General features: G+C 35.9%; 1 protein-coding gene across 1 annotated transcript in view; it reads right to left on the bottom strand.

Annotated features, from left to right (window-relative positions):
- LOC129740147 (homeotic protein proboscipedia) overlaps positions 1-20,290 on the bottom strand; it is a 280,261-nt gene extending 259,971 nt beyond the window's left edge. Inside the window, exon 1 of the mRNA XM_055731757.1 lies at positions 19,171-20,290. Within this exon, the coding sequence (XP_055587732.1) occupies positions 19,171-19,690 (520 nt within the window). The 5' untranslated portion in view covers positions 19,691-20,290. The remainder of the gene's footprint in view (positions 1-19,170) is intronic.
- Positions 20,291-26,238: the final 5,948 nt, after the last annotated feature.

The raw sequence follows: 26,238 nt of genomic DNA, 5'->3' as shown, positions 1-26,238 counted from the left end.
TGGAAACTGAGCTATGACTCGAGCCTATCTAAATGGGACATTATTGAAAAATAAAGATTTGTTAGGTTGTAACTTTCATTATGATCTCTGATGTTTTAATTCATACACAAACACAGGATTTAATGTGTGAACACCTATATTTCTGTTTCTGATTTTTCTGAATTGATTTTCATGTTTGGTCTGAATTTCACTGTTTTCCTGATTTGACTGCTTTTTTATCTTAGCACTACATATAAATAACCATTATATTTATATGTAGTGCTCTTAAATTTTCTTTCAATCTGATAATGTCTTCCAAATTATCTGTTTCGAATTCAAATGTTTTATTTTTTGATACAGTGGCAGTCCAATTTTCCTCTTTAAACATTTTTGCCCCAATTCTAGTAGTATAGAGAGATTTTTTTTTCTAAGCTTTTTATGATTTTCAGGTATAAAACATAAAAAATTTGTATGGTACCTTAAGCTAACCTGATCTCTCTTTTTGAAATCGGAATTTAGATGAAAATGAATGAAAATTTCCAGAATCGTGCTTACGTAATTAGTGAACGGCCCCCAATCCATTTTTTTCGATGAAAGAGGTAACAAGCTAGAGATAGATAGAGATGAAGAAGTTTATGAATAAGCAGTGGGGATGTCATGGTTCTTAACCCTCATCCGCATTAGATTTCATTACCCTAATCAGCACTAGGAGTGTCAATTTGACACCACAAGCTCAAATCGTTATAACTTTTGGCGTGTTAAACCGATTAAAACTAAACTTACATAAAAAAAAACCTTGTAAAATAGTAAAATATGTTCAGAACATTATATACAGCTAAAGTTACAAGTTTTCTCGTTATTCAGCATGAAAGAAAAAAAAAACCGAAAAAACATGCCTCACGAAAACTGCTGTAGTTCATATGTTACACGTCCAAAAAAATATTTGCCTTATGCATATGAAAGCTGAAGCTAATGCCTATATCATGAAGACAAGAAATATTTTTTTAAATTTTTTTTAATGAAATGGTCACAAAAAGTTCAAAAAAGTGGTCTAATAAACCTACTTTTCATTCGATTGCTAGTAAATACTGTTTGAGCGATGGTAGAGTTTTAGAAAAAATATGATAAAAAACATTATTAAAATTCTAACATTTTGCTGTCTTTAGATTTTTGATGCAACGAAAATTGAAATTACTGGAATTTTTCAAAGTTCACTTTGTTTGGAAAGCAAATATAATCTACATTCTAGTGAGGTGCAACAAATCACGCTGTGAGATTTCACAAAAATATGAAAATTATAAACGTAAAATCATTCCCGAATTTCTAGAACTACAAGCAGCGCGTCCAGCAAAACGTGTTTGTTTGCTCTCCGAGTAGGTACGGTGGGTGGTGATTTGGTCAGAGAGCGAAGCCGACAGATAAGATAAATAAATATTCTTAAAACTGAAAAAATGAGGTCAAAAGGCAATGTAAAAAAAAAACACTTCAAAATAAAATCTTATTTCATAAAAAAGTTTTTTTCAAGTAAACACTGCACGAAGCTTAATAAATTCAAGATTTATTAAAGCAGTTAGTTTTCAGGTTTTTTTTTCTTTAAATTACAGTCAAATATTTCTGAAGTTAAAAAAAAATTTCAAGGAACAAAAAATGTAATAATTAAATTGTAAATATCTTCTCTCAACTCAAAACAGCATTCTGTCTTCAATAGAAATGATCATAGAGAAACTCAAAATCCGGGCACTACTTTTGTAAGTTTGGTCAAGACCCAGCAATTACTCAACAAAAAAACACTTGAAACATTTTTGTTTGCATTCATACGCATCAACGTAGTTAAGACCATACTTTGACTTTTGAGAAACCGTTCATAAATATTTTGATACACCTAATTTGCAAAAAAAAAAATCGTTTTTGAACGTAAATTTGAAAAACTGTAAAAAGTCATTTTGAGTCTTATGTTTGATTTTGCTAATAAAGTTAATAAATCCGGGCCAAATCCGGGTTTTTTTCCCGAATCCGGGCAATTGGGCCGGATTATAACAGTATTTTTGTAAATTTTTGCTAGTGTTGCTAGTTATTTTTACTGCTTATTCTAGAAACTTTGTATGGATAATTTTAAAATTTGATTCGAAATTTATACCTTTATACCTATACCTTGATTCAGGATTTCCCCATTTTTTCCTGAATAGTGCGTTAAATAGGGGAGTGTCTCCTCTATAATGTTGAAAATTTTCAAAGATGCGGTTTTTTTTGCTTGAAATCAACGTAAAAATACACCTTTCACAGATCCACAAAAAAAAAATTTCTAAGTATCAAAGTGTTTAACAGCTGATTTGGACTTATTTTGAGGCACTGAATCCAATATATAATAAGTTTTGTTATTTTGGCCAGACTAAAGACTTTACTTTTAATAAAAAAAATGAGGTTTTGAAACAACAATCAAGTTTCTCGATATGAAAATTAATCTATAATCAAGTTTTTCAGACTAGTGTATATTTTTGACTTCGGACAAAAGGAACAGATGTTTTATTTTTGTTTTTATTTGCTATTCGCTAAAATATTCAAAATTTAGGTATTTTCAAAGGAATTTCGAACCTTGCTTTTTTTCTGAGCATAAGTCAGACCACAACATCAACGTTCATCAACAATTTTTTTGAATGATTTGGTTCAAAAATATTATTTTCCAATATTTTTTTAAAATTATCAATTACACTAGTTTACAAAATTTTAAAAAAATTGTGAACTTTATTGACCGACCTATATTTTTAATGTAAAATCAGGCGCTGAATCCGAAAATGAAATTCATAAAAATCTCATTAGAACAGTTTTTGAGTTATGCTCCAAACATGAAATTTTGTAAAAATAAAAAAAGTACATGTACTTAAATTGAAATATTTCGGACTGCACAACAGTAATTTGAAATCTCTGTTTCGAAGATAAAAGGTGAAAAAATTTTCTACCGACCATCTGAACATCATTTTTGCGCATCATCAACAGTATTGTTGATATAGGTGGCTTTATGAAAGAAAAAAATATATATAAAAAACGATTCTTTTAGAGAAATTTTTTTTTGAGTGAATGTTGTAGACTCGATAGTAACATTTAGAAAATCTGATTTTCTGTTCGCCTTGAATGTGAACTCAAAACAAAGATTTCAAGTGGTTATTTTTCAAAATCGGTGGAAAATTGAAGAAGTTACAGTTACTTTACCATAACAGTAATTTTTGCATTTTTGATTAATTGACCGAACCGCAGTATACTAATCATAGTATAGGAAGAAATCAACATGGTAAATCTCACTCGCTCCAAGTCAAAATTATTTTTTAGCTTATCAGAAGGTCACATGCCAATTTTCAGAACGATCTGACCATGGAGAGATGTTTCTTGAGTCTCAAACGTGAATAGGATTTTAAAATGTAATGCTCAGGAGAAGCAAAAAAAAACTATATTTTCAATAATAACTTTTTTCTTCACCAGCCGATTGTTTTTTCTGATTGATTTAATTAAAGCCTAAGTTGAGACCAATATTTCATTCGAAGACTGTAACACGATTGGACTTGAAACAAAAAAGTTATTGCGCTTCCAAGGCCGTTAATTTTGTCTAACACGCAATGAGTACTTTTTACGCATTGCGATTTATACGAGAATTTTCGGTCGAAAATGTTTGTCTTAACTTTGGCTTTAATCAAATCAATCAGAAAAAATCAATCGGCTGGTGAAGAAAAAATATATTATTAAAAAAACAGTATTTTTTGCTTCTCCCGAGAATTATACCTTTAAATCCTATGCAGGTTGGAGACTCAAGCAACCCCTCCCCATGGTCAGATCGTTCTGAAAATTGGCATGTGATCTTCTAGTAAGCTAAAAAATAATTTTGACTTGGAGTTTATTTCTTCCTATACTATGATACGGCGGTTCGTTACATTATTAAAAAATGCAGAAAATTACTGTTATGGTAAAGTAACTGTAACTTCTGCAATTTTCAACCGATTTTGAAAAATAACCACTTGAAATCTTTGTTTTGAATTCACATTTAAGATTATTAGAAAATTAGATTTTTTAAATGTTACTAGCGAGTCTAAAACTTTCACTCAAACAAAATTTTCTCTAAAAATATGCGTTTTTTATATTTTTTTCTTTCATAAAGCAACTTATATCAACAATACTATTGATGATGCGCAAAAATGATGTTCAGATGATCGATAGCAAATTTGTTCACCTTTAATATGCAAAACAGAGATTTCAAATTACTGTTTTGCAGTCTGAGATATTTCAATCTAAGTACATGTACTTTTTCTATTTTTCCAAAATTTCATATTTGGAGCATAACTACTGAGATTTTTTTAAATTTCATTTTCGGATTCAGCGCCCGATTTTACATTAAAAATGACCTTCAGTTTACTTAGTTCAAAAATGCTGTAAACTAGTGTAATTAAAAAAACCTAAACTTTTTTTGATTTGTAAAAGTCTAACCTTCTGAAGGATCAAGACAGTCCCTTCTATTTTTTTTTATCAAGAATGAAATTTTGTGACGTGGCTTCACTCATTCGCGCTGTTCACTACCAATTTCAATGAAAACGTAAAAGGTGGTAAAAATTTCCTGAAAAAAATTAAAGAATTCACTCAATTGCGACTGTTCTGATCGCTTTGCAAAACAATTCTATTAAATATAAACAATTTTTTTTTTGTACACTGTGAAGCACTGTTTGTGGCCTTTAAAACGTATTATGCAAATTGCAAAAAAATCTATCCACATATTACACACAATCGAATTAATCGATCATAAAGGGTTGATGAAAAAAATCGCCTGGATCAGGAATCGAACTCGAGTCTCCTGATTACCTTTCCGATACTTTACCAATAGGCTAAATCGTCAGTTGTAACTAGTCAAGCTGTAGCTCTATAATTCAGTTGATTTTATCGAGTTGAATTCGCTGCTAGATTCTACGGTCAACAAGTTAAAGTAAAAATGCTTTTTAAAATTGATTATAGTGAAAATCAAAAATTTGTTGATGGTGAAAATTGAGGAACAATGTGTACATCTTGTTGCAGTGCGTATCTTGTAGATTAAGATGATTTAACGATCATTAGAGCTTATTTTCCGGTGCTTAAAAAATTACAATATTTTCGTCAGAAACTTGTTGGTTTTTTTTTTTCAAATATTTCTGTAAAGATGATAAGAATTTTTTTTTGCTGAAAATTTAAAACTATAGGAACTAAAAAACAATTCCTCATAAAATTTTATTTGAGAAAATATTTATTTCCTTAGAAAAAAAGGATGTTCAGTTCGCTCCGGGTGCTCGTTGGGCCTTTATCTCCCCTTATTGACGATTTTGAGATTTATTGATTCAAGAACGGAAAAATCATACGTGAGCGGTACAAGCACGTGGAATGTGTCTGATGAGCTAGCTTTTGCTGTTTATTTTAGAGATTTTCAACTTTGGTTAGTTCGTTTCTTTAGTAGATTGTTCTTCTATTCAAAAGTTTGTGTTGTTTTCAGTTTCTTTTTTCTTTTTTCAAATAAAATTTGTTTTTTTTATTGACAACATTTTTAAAATGTTTTTTCATTTCAATCTACCCATTTTCCATATTTACTGTTTTTCACCTATTTTTTAAACGTTTATTTACTGTGCAAATTTTTTTCTACTCTGATGTTCCTCATTTGTATGATTTCAGGATTTCCTGATTTCGTAAGTATTTTAAATGTTTCAGATTTTTTAATTGTTCGATGTTTCTGGTTTTTATTTTATTTTTTCAAATTTTTTTTCATGATTTGGTGTAATTTATTCAACTATGATCCTGCGGTATTTTTGTTTCACGAATGGAAACAGCTGATCGTATCGTTTGTTTTTCAAATTTATAAAATAATCGAACAAGTTGATAACAAGGCCAACGATTTATGTTTAAATTCTTTCAATCGTTGCGTTACCTATGCTGTCTGTATTTTTCATGAAAATATAAATCAAATCAAAAGTGGAGATAGTCTTCTCCGTTCTGCTCCGGATTGAACCAAGGATAGATTCTGAAGTGCTTCCAGAAGCACTAGATTGTGTGTTTCTTCAACAGTGAACGGGAACCTTGACGGGAGGACTATAGTTAAGTCGGTACCGGGAAGGTACATATATCTTCCGACATAAAGATTCAAGATTGTCTGCCGGCGGTCGGAGGTGTCGAGGAAGTAGCAGGCAGGAATAAGAAAAAAAATGTCCTCCTCCACCCAGAAGCTTCACCGTTTGGTCTCAACCTCAGCCAGAAGTCGGTCGAGCGTCGAGTTTCGTCTTGCGATGGGGGAGACATAATGTGCTAATCTGTTTAAAAATATTTTGTTTCTTTTTTACGGCACCGGGAATGTTTGTGGGCCCATAAAGAAACGGTCCTCGACCGAGGACCGGCGGAAGCTGCTCTGGGGTAAAAAAGTCTGTCGGTCGGAGGGATACTGTCGCCGTTGCCGTTGCCGTTTTTCCCCTCGTCGAATGCTCTGGAGAACATTTAAATCCGCAATCCCTCCTAGAAGGGGCCCCGGGGGTGGAAGTCAAGCGTGGGATGGCAAATTCAGAGCCCAAGCCAAAAGCCACCCTCGCAACTCGCAACACACCCCCATTTTGTTGTCAGCCACATGGGATCAATAAATGGTCTGTTGTGCTAAATGGTCTCGCTGTGGATTATTAATTGTTTACAGCTTTAAAATAATATAAAACTATTTGCCATGCGGGATGCTGGGGAGAGTTCGGTTTTCATCTAACGAATGTATGCTTACACGAGCGTTTTAAATGTGGCCTTTCTCGGAAAAAAGGGGGATGAAGTTCGACATAAGGTTTTCGCCCCGATGCTGTGGCGGAATTCTGGATGATATGTGAGCTGTTTATGGTGTTAATTTCTGTGTAAGTTGGCTTGTTATTGTGAGTGAGGTTAGGTTAAAGAGCTTGTTTTGTTCGCCTCCGAGAAGAGGCTCTCTGTTGTAGAATATCGCATAAATTATAAATCACACGACTCGGTAGAGGAATGAATTGAACGCCTGGTCGACGATTTGAGTGCAGATGGGTATGAAGGGTTTAGAAAAAATATATGTCTCTTACTTGATAATTACAAACAATTTACATTTCATGCAAATGTACACTGTACAGACAAACAATATTGTTAATTCAACAACCAGATGAAATTTTTGTAACATTTTCAATGCAATTTAAAATACAGTGATCAGGGCCGTAGAAAGAACCGCCTCATAAGGGGAACATCTGCGGTTTCGATAACTGATTTTTTCCTATGATATTTCGTTCAAACAATGATTGATCAAAAACTTTGAATACAAAATTGTTTGTACTATTTGATTATTAATTTGATCTCCTTTTACATACATAAGTAGTTTTCCGTTTTAAAACGCTTTTTTAAGCATCGCAATGAACTCAGGCAATATCAAAACGATGAAAATTTTACTTTTGTTTGTAGAAATGGGGTTGTTCTCTTACACAGGGTATGTGTGAATTTGTATTGAAAATTAATAAACTTTTTTCTCGAGTTTAAAATATTACTTATATCCTATAATTTCACAAACAATTATTTGATATTTGAACTAAAAAATGCCGTCATAGAATAATTTTTTGGATTGCACCAATATTGACAGTTTTAAAAGTACAAGTTTTTGCTATAAAAATTCCTTATAACTAACGAACGCCTCCAGATACAAGTTTGCACTTTGAGAGAAAAATGTGCGAATTTTTATTTCATACAAATGAAGACTTTTTTAGTGTATGAATTCAATCCCAAAGTTAGAAACAGAATACTGTTTTTTTCTACACACCCTAACATTTTTATATTCAAAAAATCATTACTCGCTTACAAAAATCATATGTATGAGGCGTCTTCGGTTGCCTCACAAACCGTTTGCTACAACTTTGTAGAAGACAGTTTGGCTCTATCTGTTAACTGGAAAATGTTTTTATGTGTAAATCATGCAAAAATGACACGCCCTTATATTTGATTTAAGATTATTAAAGCGCATGGTTTGGTGAGCATTTTTGCTGAAGACACCGTTTGTCTAACTCTTATAGTATCTTCGTCATTAATTTTGCCACGATAAAGTTCCGTTCTAGACCACTGTGCATTGATACATGGAAACTTTTCCAGAATTCACGTTTCAAGACACTTTGTGATAAAAAATTTCACAACGTTTAACTTTTCGTTTAAAAATTAACAAATTCAATTTGAAAGAAAACTTATATTAAGCTAAATATACTGAATCTACCAAACGCTTGATCAAACTTAAAGTTATCACCCATCGAAGAAAATAAATCAAATTTTCAAAAGTTTAAAGTAAGAGATCAAAACAATTCTGTGGATTAACTTTGATTCTTGCAAACCCGATCCAAGTTTAGGATTTTTGAATGTAAATGTGACTTTTAGATAGACTGCAATATTCAAAATGTTTAGCAGTACACCGCAACGAGAGGTTGCCAAAATCTAATGCATGTTTAGCAAATCTCTGTTGAAAAAGCACTACTTGCATAAAGACTCGAGCTCCCAAGCGAAATGATGCATGACCATATTGGCCATTACATTCAAGCGAAACAAGAAAAACATGTTATGCCCGGATATTTGACACAAAATATGAGGAAAGTCCGGTCAGGTCCGGTTGCCCGGATTTTGTTGCATTTTGCCCGGATTCATTCAATTTATTTGTAAATTCTTACAAAAAACTCAAATTGAATTATTACTGATGTGTTTCGATCAAAAAAAATTTCAAGCGTTTTCTTCTTGATTTTTACTGAACAATTCCATGGTTTTGATCAAATTTCCCGGATATTGCACGTTGTTTTGGTTTGAAGTTTTTATAATAAAATGCTCTGATTTTGCCATGATTTAAGATAAAATGTTCAGTCTAAATAAATACAGAAAAAAAATCTGGCAACCTTAGTCTGAAGTGATTAACAGAAGGTGGATCAGTCCATGAGCGGAGATCATGTGAAAGATACATAGGAACTTTAAAATTTTCAATTTTTTAGTCGACAAGAAAAAAAAAGTCTTCAAAACTTTGGATAATAATCTAATTGACTCAACGCCGAGCCTAATATTCTACACTATTTTGAAAACAGGTATCCTAATCAGTCATTATTATTAAAAGTTTTTGGTTTTTTAAATTAATGTTTATGTTTTCTTATTGGAACATGAGGTGCGGTCAAAGGCATTTCCATCCAATTGAGTTGTTTTATGGTAAAATAAGTGTTATTTTGATAGATCTACCAAATGGTGAAATTTTTCTGATGATATTCAATTCCTGATGAGAATAAATTTTAAAAAAATGTGCAAGCGCTTATAGGAAGAAACTACTGCCTGCTGCCGTTTTACGCAAAAGTGTCGTATGTTGGGCTGGGGCTGGAAACTGCCTTTTCGGTGTTAATTTTCGAATAGAAACACGCTTTGTTCTGAACTTGTACGAAATTTTTATCAAAGCTGTTGTCTCTGTGTTGATGTTTTACGCAAAAATGTTAACCCCCCAATACTGAACTTTCTGCCCAACGAATATGTTTCATTCTATCAGACCATGTCGAAATGTTGCTAGAAAAAAGGGTTTTTGGAACCGATCACGATCAATCGTCCTTTGGATTTACTTTCCAGATCAGAAGGTAGCGTGAAATGCGTTTTGGACAAAGGAAACGAGTTCTCTTCTGATTATTTCATGATGATAAGAAAATTATTCATTATTTATGTTTCAATTTTAGGTCAAAAATATAAAAAAGATTACGGAAATTATTTAAAAAAATGTAAATATGGTGTCCATACTGTACACATTAGGGTGGCAGTCAAATGGACCTAAATAAAACAGACCTGTACAAAACTTAAGATCGTTCGGACTTCATTCAGGGATGCCTCAAAGCACTCAAAGTTTCGGTTTTTTACCCTAAAAAATCACCAAAGGAGGGACCAATGGATATCACAAAAATCAATTTTTTTATTTTGATCCCAAACAACTTTGAAATGCATGAAACGTCGAGACCTGGTGTTATCTCAAAAATGAAATTTCTGAAACTGGGTTTTTGAAATAAACTACCGTTTTTCGGAAAACTGACCGAATTATCCAAACCCGAACCGGAGGTCGCAGATAGTCAATTTTAAGCCAAAATATTTTTTTTACGAGATGACACCAGATCTCGACGTTTCATGCATTTTTAAGTCATTGAGTATCAAAATTAAAATTACAATTTCCCAAATTTCCTTGGTCCCCTCTTTGGTGATTTTAAAGGGTAAAAATAGTGAAAGGCACCCCAAATCCCCAATTTTACATAGGTCAGTTTTTTGGGCGTTCGTTTCGTTGTATGTGAAAAATCTAACTTTTTAAAGTGATTTTTAATACAAATAATCATAAATCGTAGAATGAAGGGGGCTTGTGATATAGCTCAGTCGGCAAGTCAGTTGCTTCCTGAGCCGATGTCCGTTAGTTCGAGCTCAAGAGTAAATATCGATCACAGTTGTACAACAACAACAAATTATGTTTGTAACTATATGTTTATTCATTTTTAAGTACTCATTAATAGTTTTCGTACTAAATCGTTTCATAGTGGTCTTTAACCTTAAGGGTGAGCTAAGTTTTTATAATGAAACCGTAAGAAACAAGATATGGAATGGCTTTCATTGACGGTTAAAATCTTTGAATTTGTTTAAGAGTCTGGTAGATCAAACGTATTCAATTTGAGCTTAAAATAAGTTCTTTTCAGGGTAGCCTTCAATTTCTTCTTCTTTATTCTATACTCAAATCAAACAAGCCCAATTTACCGAACTCTTTTGCAAATTCCAAGGTTCTAACCTTTGATGAAAATGAATAAAATATTCCAAAAAACTAAGAAATAAAAATTCTCGGATCAAATTTGCTTGATGAAACTTGATTTATGATCCATGATTTTAGTTTGAAATTTGACTTTAAAAAAACTGCATTAGGCTGGAACAAATATCAATTTCTTCTTTTGTCACCCCCTCCCCCCTTCGAAATTTCAAAAAACCCGAAGGGGGAAATAAATAAAGTTGGAAGTAATTTATGTTAATTTCGATTAAAAATTCCAATATCTGAAAGATTAAAATACCAAAAAAAAAACAAATTTAAGAAGATGGATGTTATTTCACCTTTTGTTTTCTTGATTTGATTGAATTATTCGGTAAAAAATTACTTGATTTACAAGTTTTGTGCAACGATATAGTATGCAATATTTTTTGCATACAAGCTTCCGTGCAATTTATTCCAATTTATTTGTTTTTCGCAATATTTTTTATTGTCCCCCCCCCCCCCCCCCCTCGCGATGTTCCAACTCCGAGTGACAAAAGAAGGATTTGAAATTTTTTTCGGCCTTACTAAAAATGTTAAACAATACACGTAGAAAATATAGAATTTTGTGCAGATTTTTAGGTGAAGATCAGGTATACGTTTCATTTACAGCAAATATTTTTCATAAACAATCAATTCTATATTTAAAATCCTGTGGATGATGTTTTCAAAATTAAATTTGGATTTTTTTTGTACAAAACAAAACTTTGAAAATTAAATCAAATTCTACCTACTTTATATTTGTGATTTTCAGCTAAATTGTGTGTACAATCTAATTTTGATTAAAAAATTTGAAATCTTGAAATTGAATTTAGAAGCAAATTTTTAAGTTCATGTTCTCTTGAATTCCTCAACAATTTAATGTTGATTGAAAAACTCATTTAGAAGTTCAATCTTTTTCTGAATTTTGAATCTGAAATCTAAATCTGAATTTGAAAATTGAACTTTGAATCTTTTTTTTTTTTGTTTCGATTATAGTCGTTTTACCATCTTTATGGCATTCGCGACTTTATCAACGTTACAGTTGGCGGATCGTTATTGAAAAACTTATCCGGTACAACTGTGTTCGATGTTTACTCTTGGGCTCGAACTCGTGGACATCGGCTCAGGAGACAACAGACTTGCCAACTGAGCTATATCACAAGCCCTAACTTTGAATCTGTTTCCAAATTTCTATACGATTTCTGAAATGAACAAAAAAAAAAAACGATTTGCGAATCTTTATTCCAGCTAAGAATTTTATGAGCCAAGGGCCCTCAACCTTATTTATGAATCTATTGTTTGAATTCTGTAGTTTTGGTTTATTCTTAATTCATTATTTCGATTATTTATTTGTAATCTGTATTGTGAATCTGAATTAAAATGTGAATTTGAAATGATTTTTTTTTGTTTCGATTATAGTCGTTTTACCATCTTTATGGCATTCGCGACTTTATCAACGTTGCAGTTGGCGGATCGTTATTGAAGAACTTATCCGGTACAACTGTGTTCGAGTTCGATGTTTGCTCTTGGGCTCGAACTCACGGACATCGGCTCAGAAGACAACAGACTTTCCAACTGAGCTATATCACAAGCAACAATTTGAAATGATGAATCTGAATCTGAGTTTCCAATTTTGGATTGCAATTTCGAAGCATTAAATGTTTAAATTTTGTGTAAGAATTAATGTTAAGAACTTCGAATTTGAATATGTAAAACAAAACTCGAAAACATGATTCAAATTTGATACGAAACGCAAAACCAAGTTTTAACCAGGATTTCAAAGCTGCTTTTTATTTATAATTTCTTATGATTATTTGAATTGGAAATGAAGAATGCTAAACTGAATACAGAATCATAAATCGAAAAGATGTAGAAATACAACTTTGGTTATGGGAATATGGAACCAGAACCTCCGAAATAATTAATTTAAAATTTAATATTCAGACCTGAACTTCTATAATAAAGGGAGAAAATTTTGGAAAACTGTAGCAGAATTTTGAACTTGGGATGGTTTTTTAAGTTTTAACATGAATTTTTTAGTTTAGATTGTTACTTTTGAAAAACTTTGCTCTATTATCATAATTTGATTATGAATTCAAAATTTTGAGTGTAGAGTAGGAACCTCGCTTGCTTTTTTAGACCGTCATGGCCGTTCCTACGGCCATGATCGTTGACATAAGTCGAGAATGACATAAAGATGTTAAAACGACTTTAATCGAAACAAAAAAAAAAAGTAAAATTTCCCTCGAAAGAGAAGTGGAAAAAATTACCCCAGTTACTTGGTGAACTTTACCTTTCCTTGATTCTCCGTGTATCAATTTCAGACAGATTTATCTTCTCTCTTTTCCAGGCACAACTTTCGACATGTTTTTTATGTAAATGCCGATGTGCCAAAAAAAATTGATTTGGAACGCACCATCAAAATAAGATATTAAAAGTGCAATAAAGGATGATGCTAACTTAAAACAGACATTTTTTAAAACAGTTACGTTGAAAAGGAGTGTCGTTTACTAGAAGCCATGTTTTCAATAGTTCGAGTAACCTGGTTTGGCTAGTGAAAATCATCCATCGAATCTATTCGGTTTTCCGATAATTTGATAGTCACAACTTAACAACCATAACTTTGACTCTACTCAAAACCTTCAAAATGAAATATAGGTATAACATCGACTATATTTTCCCGGTGATGGTTCTCTTGCCTTATCAGATTGTTCAGCCGGAACTGGATGCATCGTTTTCCAGCCACCTTTTTCCGCCGGAATCATCTCACACCAGTGAGTAGTGAAGAATTCTCTCGACATGCAAGCAGCTCCTCCGGAGGATAGGGAAATGTCTCATCCCGGGTGTCCATCTTCCTTTTGACTACCTTCTGACTCGGGCGAAGCATAGCAAGAACATCGTGCATCATCATACGAGCGAGGGCGGGGGTGAGAGATAAGCGCTATTTAAACATTTCGACGACCGGCTAGCCATATCTTGTGCCATCTCATCCTTGGCCACGTGATGGCGATGGTGGTTGGAAATCATAAACGCGTTCTAGGGACATCCGCTTCGAGAAAACTCGCTGTATCATGTCTTTGGTTTGCTACTTTCTGAATGTGTATCTTTTTTTCCCTTCCCCAGACTAACAACTTACTCCTGGAGGATCTGACTCAAAATCTATGCCTCGAACAAGGCTTTATAGGCCGACTTTTTTTTTCGCCTCCATTCCCGGTTGAATAATTTGTTTTGAGGTGGAGAGAGTAATGATTCAGAAGTTCTTGTGGACTCCGGGCTTGGAAGTTTGTTTTTTGCGCCCCACAATATGACGGAGCACCGAGCCTGCCTGCGGGGAAGAAAGTAGAGATTCGGTGTTTTTTTTTCACGGTCATCCCGTCCGCAGTCGGATCCGGATGAAATGGTTTGAATGTTGGAATATCATTGTCCGTTGTAGGCATGATTCGACGCTTCCGGTGTAAGGTTACATTTATATTGATTTGTATGTACCAAAAATAGTCATTCAGACGGCAAACAATGGGAATGGAACGGCCAAAGTTATTCTTATGCTTTTTTTTTCGAACGATGATTGTGTTGCTATTAGTTCCGGATAAACTTCAACGGTGTATTTTGAAACTTTTTCACTTTGCATAAGGTGACCATACCCCAAAAACTTATCAATGAGATATGAATTTTGACATTATGTAATTTCGATGATTTGATTATGTGGACACAAGGATTGCATCGATAAACCGAAATTGTCTTATTTAGAAAGAAAATTTACCGGAAATTTTAAAAGTGAAGAAACTAAAGAAAAACATTTAAAATCCTTTTAATTTCAAGTTTTTTTGAGCTTTATTGGGCATAAAATTAATTAAAAAGCGGGCTATTTGGAATGCTCACTTCATTTTTGTTTCGATAGTCGTTTTAACATCTTTATGTCATTCGCGACTTATATCAACGATGCAGTTGGCGGACAGTCATTGAAAATCTTATTCGGTACAACTGTGATCGATGTTTACTCTTGGGCTCGAACTAACGGACATCGACCCGGGAAGCAACTGACTTGCCTTTATAGGCATAAATATGAGTATGAATAAATGCAAAATTATTGTTATTTTTTCGATCATTATTGAAGTTTGCGTTGACTTGTACACTTTACACTCATTTTATTAAAAAATCCAAAAAAAGTAACTGCAGTTGACTGAATAGGATCAATCGGTAAAACTCAGTTCCGTTATAGAATTTACATTCCGCTTTTAACCCTTCCTCATGAGGTTCCAAAAAGCCAAGTGAAATGTTCTTTTCTAAACTCAAAATTTTGAATTCTTAATCAAATTTTGATAGACGACTAAAATTATTCAAATGTTAAAATCTCGACTCGGAACTAAAGTCAAAACCTCGAAATCTTATTCCAGGTTCACAATTCTACTACATTTTTTTTTTTTTAATTTCTCACTTGTTGATAGAATAGAGATCCGAATATCGAATTTAAATAAGATAAGAAATAGCATGCCAGATTGCCCAGATGTTTCTCGATTTTGTTCATATATTAGCAAAATCAAACGAAAATTTGAATTGATTCATTTGAATTATGTATAATCACGCATTTTGTGTCCAAATTTTCCGAGTAAATTCCATCAAAATTTACATGAACGATTTTTTTTAGAAATTTGAAATATAATTTGAAATTTATTGTTGTGTTTTGATTTAAAAAATCAGGAAAATAACCCGGTAATCTGGTAAGCTTAGGTTAGAATAATTCTGGAATTTATGGAATCAAATTTTCTTAAAAATATTAAAATTGGATGTCTGTGATCCGATTTCGGATTCTTCATTCAGTTTTTTGTTATTGAAATATCGTTTGGATCATCATTGAGAAAAGACACCCGATTCGAATCTTGTTTTCACATCTGAAATTTAAACTAGACGAATGTTCCATATTCGAAACTCATCATTTCGGAATGTGAAAAAAAATAAAATTAGGACTGTTACACAATTTCAACTTTCAATTCTTTCGCAAAATTGGAACTTAAGAAAGTTTCATAATGGTGATCCAGAATTGAAAAATCTGAAACAGTTTCATCATTCGCAATCTTCAATTTGATTTACAAATTGAATTTCTAATAAACGACTGTTGAAAGAATTCATTTTAAAAAGCGATAATTCAGGATTCAAACTTTCGAACTAGAGATTTCTGGTTGAGGGTTTAGATACAAATTTCAATAGTTGGTCCATAATTAAAAGAAAATATTATCTGGAACTTAGATAAAAAAATCGTAGTCAGATTCGGAATTCAGATTTCGTACTCAAGTTCAAAAGGTAGGGTTAAGATCCGGAATACAAATAATAAATTCAGATTCAGGTTCAGCTCGAAGTTAAGTTTTATAACCAAGAAATCAAGATAAACATATCAATGTGAGAATTCATTATGGATTCAAATTGTAGGAGATCGCCGTCTCATAGTCTTATTTTGAGATTCAAAATTTAAATTTAATATTTTATCAGAGTCAGAAACCACAAATATAGAATAAAGTTTGGATTTATTTTGAGGATTTCGTTCTTTGAAATATATAGAAATTAATTTTAAAAAATATTCTCAGGACTCTAATTTAAAAGTAAATTATTCGCGAATTTTTATTGGTCAAGGAACTTGTACTTTATCTTCAAGTGAAGATTAACCTGTAAATATATTTTATTGGTTTTCATATTTCAAATTCAAGACATACGCCGTCTGATCCGGTTGAGGCTTTACAGACTGAATAAATTATTCAAAACTGCTTAGTTTATGAAAACGTAAAGTTTAAGACTAAAATTTTGAATTTGAATCAAGTTAACATGAGTAGAAAATGAATCTGATTTGACATAATCTCTAACTTTTATTTCTATTGTGGTTGAATGGAATTAAGTTATTATTTGCATATTTAAGAAGATACAAAAAGTTCTACTTGAAAATGAAACCCTGATAATTCATTATCTTTATTAGAACCTTTAGAAAAAAAAAATGCATTTCTAGGATTTAATTCGAAAGTCAGGATTCAAAATAAATTCCTAACTATTATTGTAAAAAAAAACAACTCAAAGCTGAATAATTATTAAAAACCTACACATATTTTTAGTACTCATTGAGCATGACTTGTTCAAGCAAAACTGGTATGAGAAAAAATTGTCACCAAACCCCTCATGAGCCAGCTCTCTTCCTACGGCCCTGCTTGAAGTAAGTTGTAGAGTTTTACAATTGTCATAACTCTTTCATACAAAGTGGGCCTCGAAACTCGCTCCAAAAAAGTTTAAAAAAATCGTATTTTGTGGTTAGTTTTTGAAAACATTTGTTTAAAAAGATAGAGCTTTGATGTCTTTAACGAAGTTTTTTTTTTTGAATTGATTTATCTACAACTTTTATGAAGATGAAAAATAATAATAGAAAAATTAACTTACTTCTAGGTGAATTGATCAAGAAAAAAGTGACAGTAAAACATGCGCATTTTAAAAAAATGAAAAATTGTAGAACATTTTGTTTCAATTGGCGGATTTTTTTTTTGAAAATGGTTTAGTAAAATTACAAAAAAAATAATTATGAAGATCGCATTTAGATGAGAGTTTGATGGTTGTTACAATAAGTAGCACAAATTTTTTTTATTACGGTTTCAAAATGGCCCAACATTGCGATTTGCTTAATCTGAGACTTTAAATTCTCAAGCGAGAAAGTATGTTTGAGCAAGAAATATGACCGGCTTTTTCGTTAAAGCTATGATGCAGTCATGGGGAAGAATATTTGTCATAACATAAAGTTTTTGCCTTCTGCAGTTCCAGCTCAAATATTGCATGTGGCCTCAAAAAGCGTACATTGGAATAAATCAAAAGTCGACTAATTTGAGTTACTCCAATATAAAAGGTGACATTAAAGTTTCCGTACTTTTTAAAAAGCTTCAAAATCGAAACCCTGCTTTATAATGAGTCAATTTGATAAACCTAAATAACAAGCAACAATCTATGGAATCTTGACAACAACATCTACAGAAAAAAAAAAATTCAAGACTGGATCGAAATTTTCTCCCAGGACCTTATTTTTTTAAAATACGAACACAAACACATACAGGATCTCAATGAAACTTGATTTTTTCCTCGAAGAGATTCCTTTTTCGTAAATCTAAGCGTACAACTTTAGAGGATATGATGGCAAGGATCTTACAAATGCTAAAACCACCGACCCACAGAAAGTGTACTATGTATGCCGTGACCGGGAATCGATCTCATGCCCGCTGGCTTAGAAGACTTGTAGGCTATCCTCTACGCCATGGGCTGCGGCTCAATACATTCCTTCAGTCAGTTGCAAATGGCTTCGAAGGCGCTCACTAGTTTTTTCGGTAAATGTCTTTCTGGACCCTTACCAGTAACCATTTTTAGGTCATCTCCGAGACCACATTGCATTGGAAAGCTAAGAGTTTTTCCTACAAGATTGATTACAAGGGGATGTTTCCTTAAGAAAAGCACTTTATTGTCACCCTGTGTGTTGAGGAGGAAATAAGACTAGTAGAGCTGCGCTCCTTTATCGAATTGCAAACCTTGTTGAACAACCTAGTAGCACTACAAAAAGATCTAAAATTACGTTATCAAGGTCAACTTAAAATATTTTTTAGTAGAAGTGATAAGAAAATTCTTTTGTATCGATTTTTTAACAGAAAAATTAATTTTAAACATTTTATCTAAAACCAGTGTTAAGATTACAAATCCTTAGAATTGGCAATCGAGTAATTGTTCCGTGATGAATCAAGGTAATCAATTTTGTGCCAAAGCCAGCAGATAGTTTTGGGGTTTAACAACATGATCAATGATCAATAACGGGGCCGGCCACGTCCTAGTTGCCAATTATTTAATTGGTTAAGATCATATTCATATTAGAAAGGTTTTTGATCTCAATTCAAAACGTTTAGCGCCTAGGGTGAATCGTTTTCAACAGCTTTTTACGAAAAAGTTCGATGACATTTCTATGGTTAGTTTTAGGCACAGTTACATTTAAACATAGTTTTATTTGTACCTCACTATCGGGTTTGATAGTCTCTTTGTGGTATCGAAACTTGTTCAAATTAGTTGAAATCAATGTTTCCCAAACTTGGCTGAGTGGCGATTGAAATTTCTATTGCTTTCGTTTGTGTAACGAACTGTTGGTCAAAGGAAAACATCTTTGGAATCAATGAAGATTGATCGAATAAAGTTTGTACCCGAATCGCAAACATTTACACAAATTTAAAATTCAATCAGGGCTACGGATACATCCTTGTGTGAAGTGTTTCAAGAACGACAAAAAAAAACTTCAAAGACAAAACACCGGAGGGGAAACTGCGTCTGATGCGTTTCCTCGTCCTCCAAAAACGTGGTGCTACGCTGAAATTCGTCGCAATATGAAAATGATCAATCATTCCTACCTTGGGATTGGCTTTTGCGGGCCGTTTTTTTCTCCTTCATCCAGGGATACTCGGGAACGGAATCGCCGTTTTCGGCACCACCGTTCGGTCCGACAATGCCGGGATACCCAGAGCCGCCAACTCCGGTGCCCGCCGAGATTAACTTTGGACTTTCGGAATCGATGTGAGTTAGGAACTCGGCCATCGAGGGTTGTGAATTGATGAAGCCGGTTTCCGTTTGGTGCTGCATCCAGTAGGACGTTTGAGAATCCGGATGGACCTGCTGTTGCGAGTTGTCATTCCCAAGAACCACTACAGGATTGGCGAGCAGATCCGCCCTAAGCGCTTTGGAAGCGTTGAGCCCCTTGCGGGATCCTATGTGGACCACAGTTTGTCCCGCTAGTGGCGATAAGGATTGCGACGAGGTAGCGTCTGCTTCCACCAGAACTGTTCCGGGTAGTGATCCCACTAAACTACTGGGCGTTTCTGATTTCACTTGAGCACCCATGTGATCGACCACTGTGCTACACACTTCTTGCATTTTTTTAAAATTTTCAGTAGTGAAACTTTCGGCCGTTTATGGGCAATCAAGATCAGCAAATCACTCTTATTTCGGCTTATCAATTTTGTCAAACGACCACTGATCACTTCTATTATTTTGCAATCAGAACCACTTTATCCAAGATTGGTAATCACGGGAGCACAATCACCAGTGATTATGGCTAATTTGACACTGACCGCACATCCGGTTTGAAATCGATTCTGATCCATCACATTTCACTATGCATGTAATAGTACTCCACATTGAGTTTCCACGTACCAATCCCACGCTTATGGAGTTGACTTTTTCACGTAAATCATGTTTCAGCCTATCAGCTAGGAGGTTTCATCAGTAAAATACAGTGATCACTTTAAAATTTAAATTCTAGGCTTAATTGGATTACTCTACGACCCTTAACAGCTAGACATTGCACTTGATTATTGATTTTTTAATCAATCACTTGATGCTCTCCCTTATCCGTTACACTTTTTTTTTTGAATTATCATCCCCCCTTTTCCTTTATCTCCTATGTTTATCCTCCTGCACACATTACACCAAACTTTGTACAACCTTAAAGAATAAGATGCGACTGAACTGACCAACGCTACGATGACTACTAACATAACATGATAACATGTGTAAGGAGAAGCTACGACGAAAGGAAGACAGAGAGAGGACGGAATCGGCGGGCCGCGGATTGGCCGGACGCGGATGAATGGCGCTTGGTTGGGCCCGTCATGGAGTTGGAGAGCCACTGAGCCGTGCACGTTTTCAGGTTTTCCGTTCGTTGTTGTTTTTTCCCACTCACTGTAACCCACAAAAGTAGGCGGCGACAAAACCCGACCGAAGCGACCGGGCCAGCTAGAGAGCCAAGTATTTTGTTGTTGTGTTTTTTTTCGTTCGCTTTTGTTTCTCCAAACTTGTGCTGTGGGTTCACTTTTTTGCCATCATGTTGTTATGCTTGCTTTAAGTTGCCCAACAACGGCAACGGCGACTGCAATGACGAACAATAAAAACACAAAACATTGTGCAAACATTTTCATTCATGCTCACGTCGGACTTAGAGGAAGATTACTCCTCGCAGCAAGCCGAGTGAACGAACCAACAACGTAGGCACTGGCCAAGTAGCATAACAACGCGTTTCATTTGTTGTTGTTGCTTGCTTGCTGCTGTTGCTGGTGCTGCTGCTGCTGGGGCTGAGTTAGTAGAAGCAGCAGCCGGCCATCTGACGCGATGTGTGCGGTTTGGTTTTTCTCTCTCCTTCTTATTCTTCTTTTCGGGGTGCGCGCACTCGATGGGAGGAGCTTACACGAAGTTGAAGTGCTCTCAAGCACGCTAACGTGTTTTCCTTTGGACGTTGTTGGTGGATGATGGTCGTTGCCAGCCGAGCTGAGAAGCGCGGGTGATGTTCGTCTCCTGTCGGCTCGTCGTCCGTTCGTTCGTTCGGTGTTTGTTTGCGATGGGATGTGATGGAATGGCATCTATGCCATTCCGAAAAACTAGGAATGTATAAGAAGCTTCCGATCGTTTTATTGTTTAATTCGAACCTTTACCAGAGTACAATATTGAAAAAAGGGGACTGTTTAAATTTATTAAACTTGAATTTTGTAATTCTGTGTAATTTTATGGAAATCCTATCATAATCGAGAAAAAGGGTTTTGGTTTATCATAAATATTTTTGCGATATTTAAAACCGTTTATACAAGAAAGATGAAAAATTATAAGCGAAGACCAATAGCTTTAAAAAAAATATCAACATCAACATATCATAGCTAACCCATCTCTCACAGAAAAGTTTGTCTAACTTTCTTCAAGCCCAAAGGAGGATTTTTTAATTGGCCCTGACGGCAAGATAAACCACACTGCAAAAAACTCTGGAAACAGAGGGCATTCGAATGTAGGTAGGTATAATATAACAATGTACTGCTTAAAAGGAGCAATAATCGCCGCGCCGTTCGTCGAGAAGAGGATATACGGAGAAAAAAAAAATGACTGATGTTATAATTATCCCAGTTGGTAATGCCAATCATCAAAGCGTAGTTGATTTTATGCATTCAACTTTAAATATAATAGATTCAACTATACATTTTTGGCTGACCTCTCTAATTCAACTATAAATGTTATAGATTCAATTGTAATGGTAGAATTGATTCAACTGTAAATATGATAGATTAGACTGCAATTGGCATTGAACTAGAAATATAATAGATTCAATTTTGACCCTTTTCATTAAATTTTAAATATGATAGATTCAACTGTAATGGTATAATTGATTAAACTTTAAATATGATAGGTTCAACTACAAATGTATGATTGATTTTAGGCATTGAACTATAAATATAGTTAATTCAACTATATTTTAATGATTGATTGTGGTGTGATACTTGATTAATTACTACACATCTAAACAATACATGTACAAAAGTGTAGCTGGGGTTCCCTTAGAAGCTTGTGTTTGCCAATGGCTAAACAGTAGATAATTAGCGAAGGAGGTATAATTGGTAGCACATTTCCTTGTTTAAATAAAATTGTGACAAAATCTTTCCTCCTTTCAGGTTAATTCTAGGCAGATGCGGCAGATTCAACTAAATTGCAATCGAAGGAAACGATGCCGCTGGAGTAATCGGTAGTGGACAATGCGAAAACCATTAATGTTCTGACCGCTAACCCGAACAAAACATTATTATATTATTCGTTGTTAACATTTTTTTGTGCTTACAAATAAACAAAATATGTATTAAACCAAAATAAAAATAAAAATTAATGCAAGTAAAACTACAAAAAAAAAACAATCATAAAATATAATTGAACGCTTAAAATCAATTATAGAAGTACAATTGATTCAATAATATTTATAAGTATATCAACCATAGTTGTATAGTTGAATCTACAATATATTTAATTGAATACCCAACATCAACCAGTATATATAGTTGAATTTATTATATTTATGGCTGAATCAATCATATTTATAGTTGAGTTCATAAAACCAATCATATAAATATAGTTGAATATTCAATAAATATTGTTGGTCAAGAATCAATCATCAATATGATAGAATATGGGCGAAATATTGTCGATAAAACTTTACTTTTTTCTCCGTGTAGCGTCTTCTACCCTGTGTTCTAGGGTGTCATGCCCATCTCGGTTTTGCTTGAGGAGAATGTCTATTGCTACGACAACAAAGACACGCCCAATATACGAATCTTGGCAATTAGGACTCGATGTCCAACTGGCAGCGGCTGTGGGACAGCTCAACGAGAGGAAGGTGGACCCATCGGCTGATCCCGCACATCGGGAGTTGGATCGGAAGAAGGCACGGTGAAGTGGGCTTCTATATGACGCACTTCCTGACTGGTCATGGATGCTTTATAAAGTACCACTACCGGTTTGGACATGTGGCTTCCCAAATTGCCCAGATTGTGGTGGCGAATAATTAAGATAAACCCTAGCATGTGGTGTTTGTCTGTCCGAACTTTGCGGCGGTACGTACTTTCATATTTGCCGCCTGTGGGCCCGACACGATAGCAGATAACGTTATACAGAGGATGTGTGCAGATTCCAACACTTGGCATGCGGTCAGCGATGGGTTCACTCGGATCATGACTGCCCTGCAGAGGAGCTGGAACCAACGGCAGTCCGCGAACGGTGTAGGATGACTCCATCGACGGGGAGCATCTGAGTAGTGTGCGTCCGATCCCTTGATCGAAGCTACAAAGATAAGACATCATCTTCTGCGTAGCGGAGGTCAGGGGTGCGCCGCGAACGTGTGTAGGATACCCCAATGTCGGGGGGTATCCGAGTAGTGCCGTTTCCTAAGGAGGAAAATGCGGGGATAAGACTTTACCTTCCTCGTAGCGGACCTCGAAGGAAGAGGGTTAACCACTATCGGGGGATACCCATGATACCGGGCGAGCCTCTCGAGTCGTAGTAGGATGTCGTCACCGTCGGGAAACATCCGAGCCGTAGCGTTCAAAGTCCCGAACGTGTGCCGTGACAGGCGTGAGTCCAGGACGAGCTGCTTTCGCTCTGGCACACAACGGGCAGAAAAATCCGCGAGCCAAAAATCCTAGGGTTGCCAGCCAAGGAGGATAAAGAAGACCGAACAACGGTCGGAGTAGACTGACCCCATCGACGGGGGCTGTCAAGTAGAGTACGTCCGATCCCACGGTTTGAAGCTACAAAGATAAGGCAACATCTTCTGCGTAGCGGATGCCGTGGGTGCGCGGTGTTCGTGCGTAGGATGCTCCACCTTCGGGGAGTATCCGACTTGGGCGGTTTCCAACGACAGAAGCTGCGGGGATAAGACTTTACCCTCTTCACAGCGAAAATCGTTGGGAAAGGCTTATTCCACGATCGGGGAATACCCACGGGTAGAGTGTCTCTCGACGCCGGATGAGCCATTCGAGTCGGAGTAGGATGACGTCTTCGTCCGAAATCATCCGAGTTGTTGCGCGTGTACCGTGACAGGCGCGAGTAAAGGATAAGCTGCTCTTTATATGGCGTCGCAAGGTGGCGAAACTCGAATCCTGGAGATAAGAGGTTGGGCTTCGAGTCGTTAGAGGAGAGATCAGGCCTCGAACCTCCAGGCGGAGAAGTTTGTGTGGTCAACCCCGAGTCTTTATGATAAGGGGTCGGGTCTCGAGTCGTAAGAGGAGGGACCAGGCTCTGTATCAACAAGAGGAGGGGTACAAGTGGTAACCTCGAGTCGTTACGAGGAGAGGTCAGATCTCAAGTCGTTAGAGGAGAGATCGGGCCTTGAATCGTGCAAAGGAGAGGTAAACCTCGAGTCGTCGATGCGAGGAGGGGTCGGATCTCGAGTCGTTAGAGGAGAGATCAGGCCTCAATTCGCGAAAAGGAGAGGTTTGTGTGGGAATCTCGAGGAGATGTCGGTTCTCAAGTCGTTAGAGGAGAGTTCAGGCGTCGAGTCGTAAGGATGAGAGGTTTTGCTGAAAGTGGTCTCGTTAATGAGTATTGCCTTGGAGCGCACTAGCGTGAATAGACCTCCCACTATTTAAGTATAGTGTGCTAAACAGTTCGAGGTGGGAACCAGGTCTGCGGCCCCAGGTGAAGTTTTAGGAGTAGGGAGTATTCACGGAGTATATCATGAGTCTTCCCATTGTACCCATGGGCTCGGAGTGGCAAACTGGGGGGACGCGGTGGCTCGCCGTGCCTTGGGATACAATCCGTAAACCGGGATTTACCACCTGTGGTTACAAACTAAAAAAAAGCGTCTTCTAGCCTAACGGTGAGTTCTGTTTTAGTTACGAAAGAAAAAAATTCACCATCGTCTGGGGGAATCAAATCTGGAGTGGGAGTGGGGGAGTGGGTCCGTAGAAGTGTTTTACGGAACTTTCGAGTCTGGAGGATTAAAATGCGGTTAGATCCGAAACTTTCTGGTCCGAATTAGTGATGTCCACAACTTTCTGGTTCGAATGAACAAAATCCGAGGTGATCCGAAATCACTAGGTCCGGAGGAGTGCTTTTCGGAACGTCCGAATCCGGAGAAACGGTAAGATCGGGAGATTTCTGGTCAGCAGGGACAAAGTCCGGAATTACTTAATCCTGAGAAAAGGAATCTGATATAGGATATATCCGGTGTGACACATATCCAATTAGCGCAAAATCCGGTCCAGAACAAATAAGCAAATAGAGCAATAAAAGGGGTTTTCTCGGCCTGTGGACGAAATAATCGCGACCAGGTGATATCGTCGTTGCTTGGCTTGACACGGTGGCGAAGAAAACTCTAGAAATTAAACCAGGATTCGATGCGGAATTCGGTTGTTTGGTCTGCGACCCTTTGGTGTCTCTACTAATGGTCTTGGCACGGTGGCGGAAAAGCCCTAGAAGGTAGAGCCGGCATTAGCTCCGGAATGACTTTCTGGGTTCATAACCTACCTCTACAGGAGAGTTTCCCGGTGGATTCCATGCCGATACTTCCGCTCGTCGCAAAGCAAGTCCGATAACTGCCGGAATGAGACAAGAATGTATCGTATCACCGCTACCATTTCTCATCGTAATGGATAAGATCGATCAACTAAAGACCGAATCGGGGATTGCAGTGGAAACCTTCAACAATGGACCAACGACCTTGACCTACCTGGTGATATTGTTTTGCTCGTCCAAGGATATCCAAGTATGCAGAGCAAACTCGACGTACGAGCGCAATTTTCCCGTATGTTTGGATAACGTACCGCTATTAGGTCTTTTTTTATTAGTTGATCACCCAGGTGGTAAATCCTTTTTACGGATTGCATTCCAAGGCACGGCGAGCGACCGAGTCCCCCCAGTATGCTACTCTGGGTCCATGGGTGCAATTGGACGACTCATGATACTATGTACCCCTACGCCATAAAATCCACCTGGGGCCTCTGGCCATAATTCCCATCCGGACCTGCAACGAAGGCTGTACCCAAGATGGGAGACCAAGTCCGCGCTTAAGCGCTCTTCGGCAAACTCCAGTTCGAGTCAAACTCCAGCATATATACCCTGCCTCTTGTTACGATTCAAGACTAAGGACCTCGCCTCTAACGACTTGAGATCCGGCC

Source organism: Uranotaenia lowii, chromosome 1 (assembly GCF_029784155.1).
Source record: "Uranotaenia lowii strain MFRU-FL chromosome 1, ASM2978415v1, whole genome shotgun sequence".
Lineage (NCBI taxonomy): Eukaryota > Metazoa > Arthropoda > Insecta > Diptera > Culicidae > Uranotaenia > Uranotaenia lowii.
This window is presented reverse-complemented; position numbering and strand designations above follow the sequence as displayed.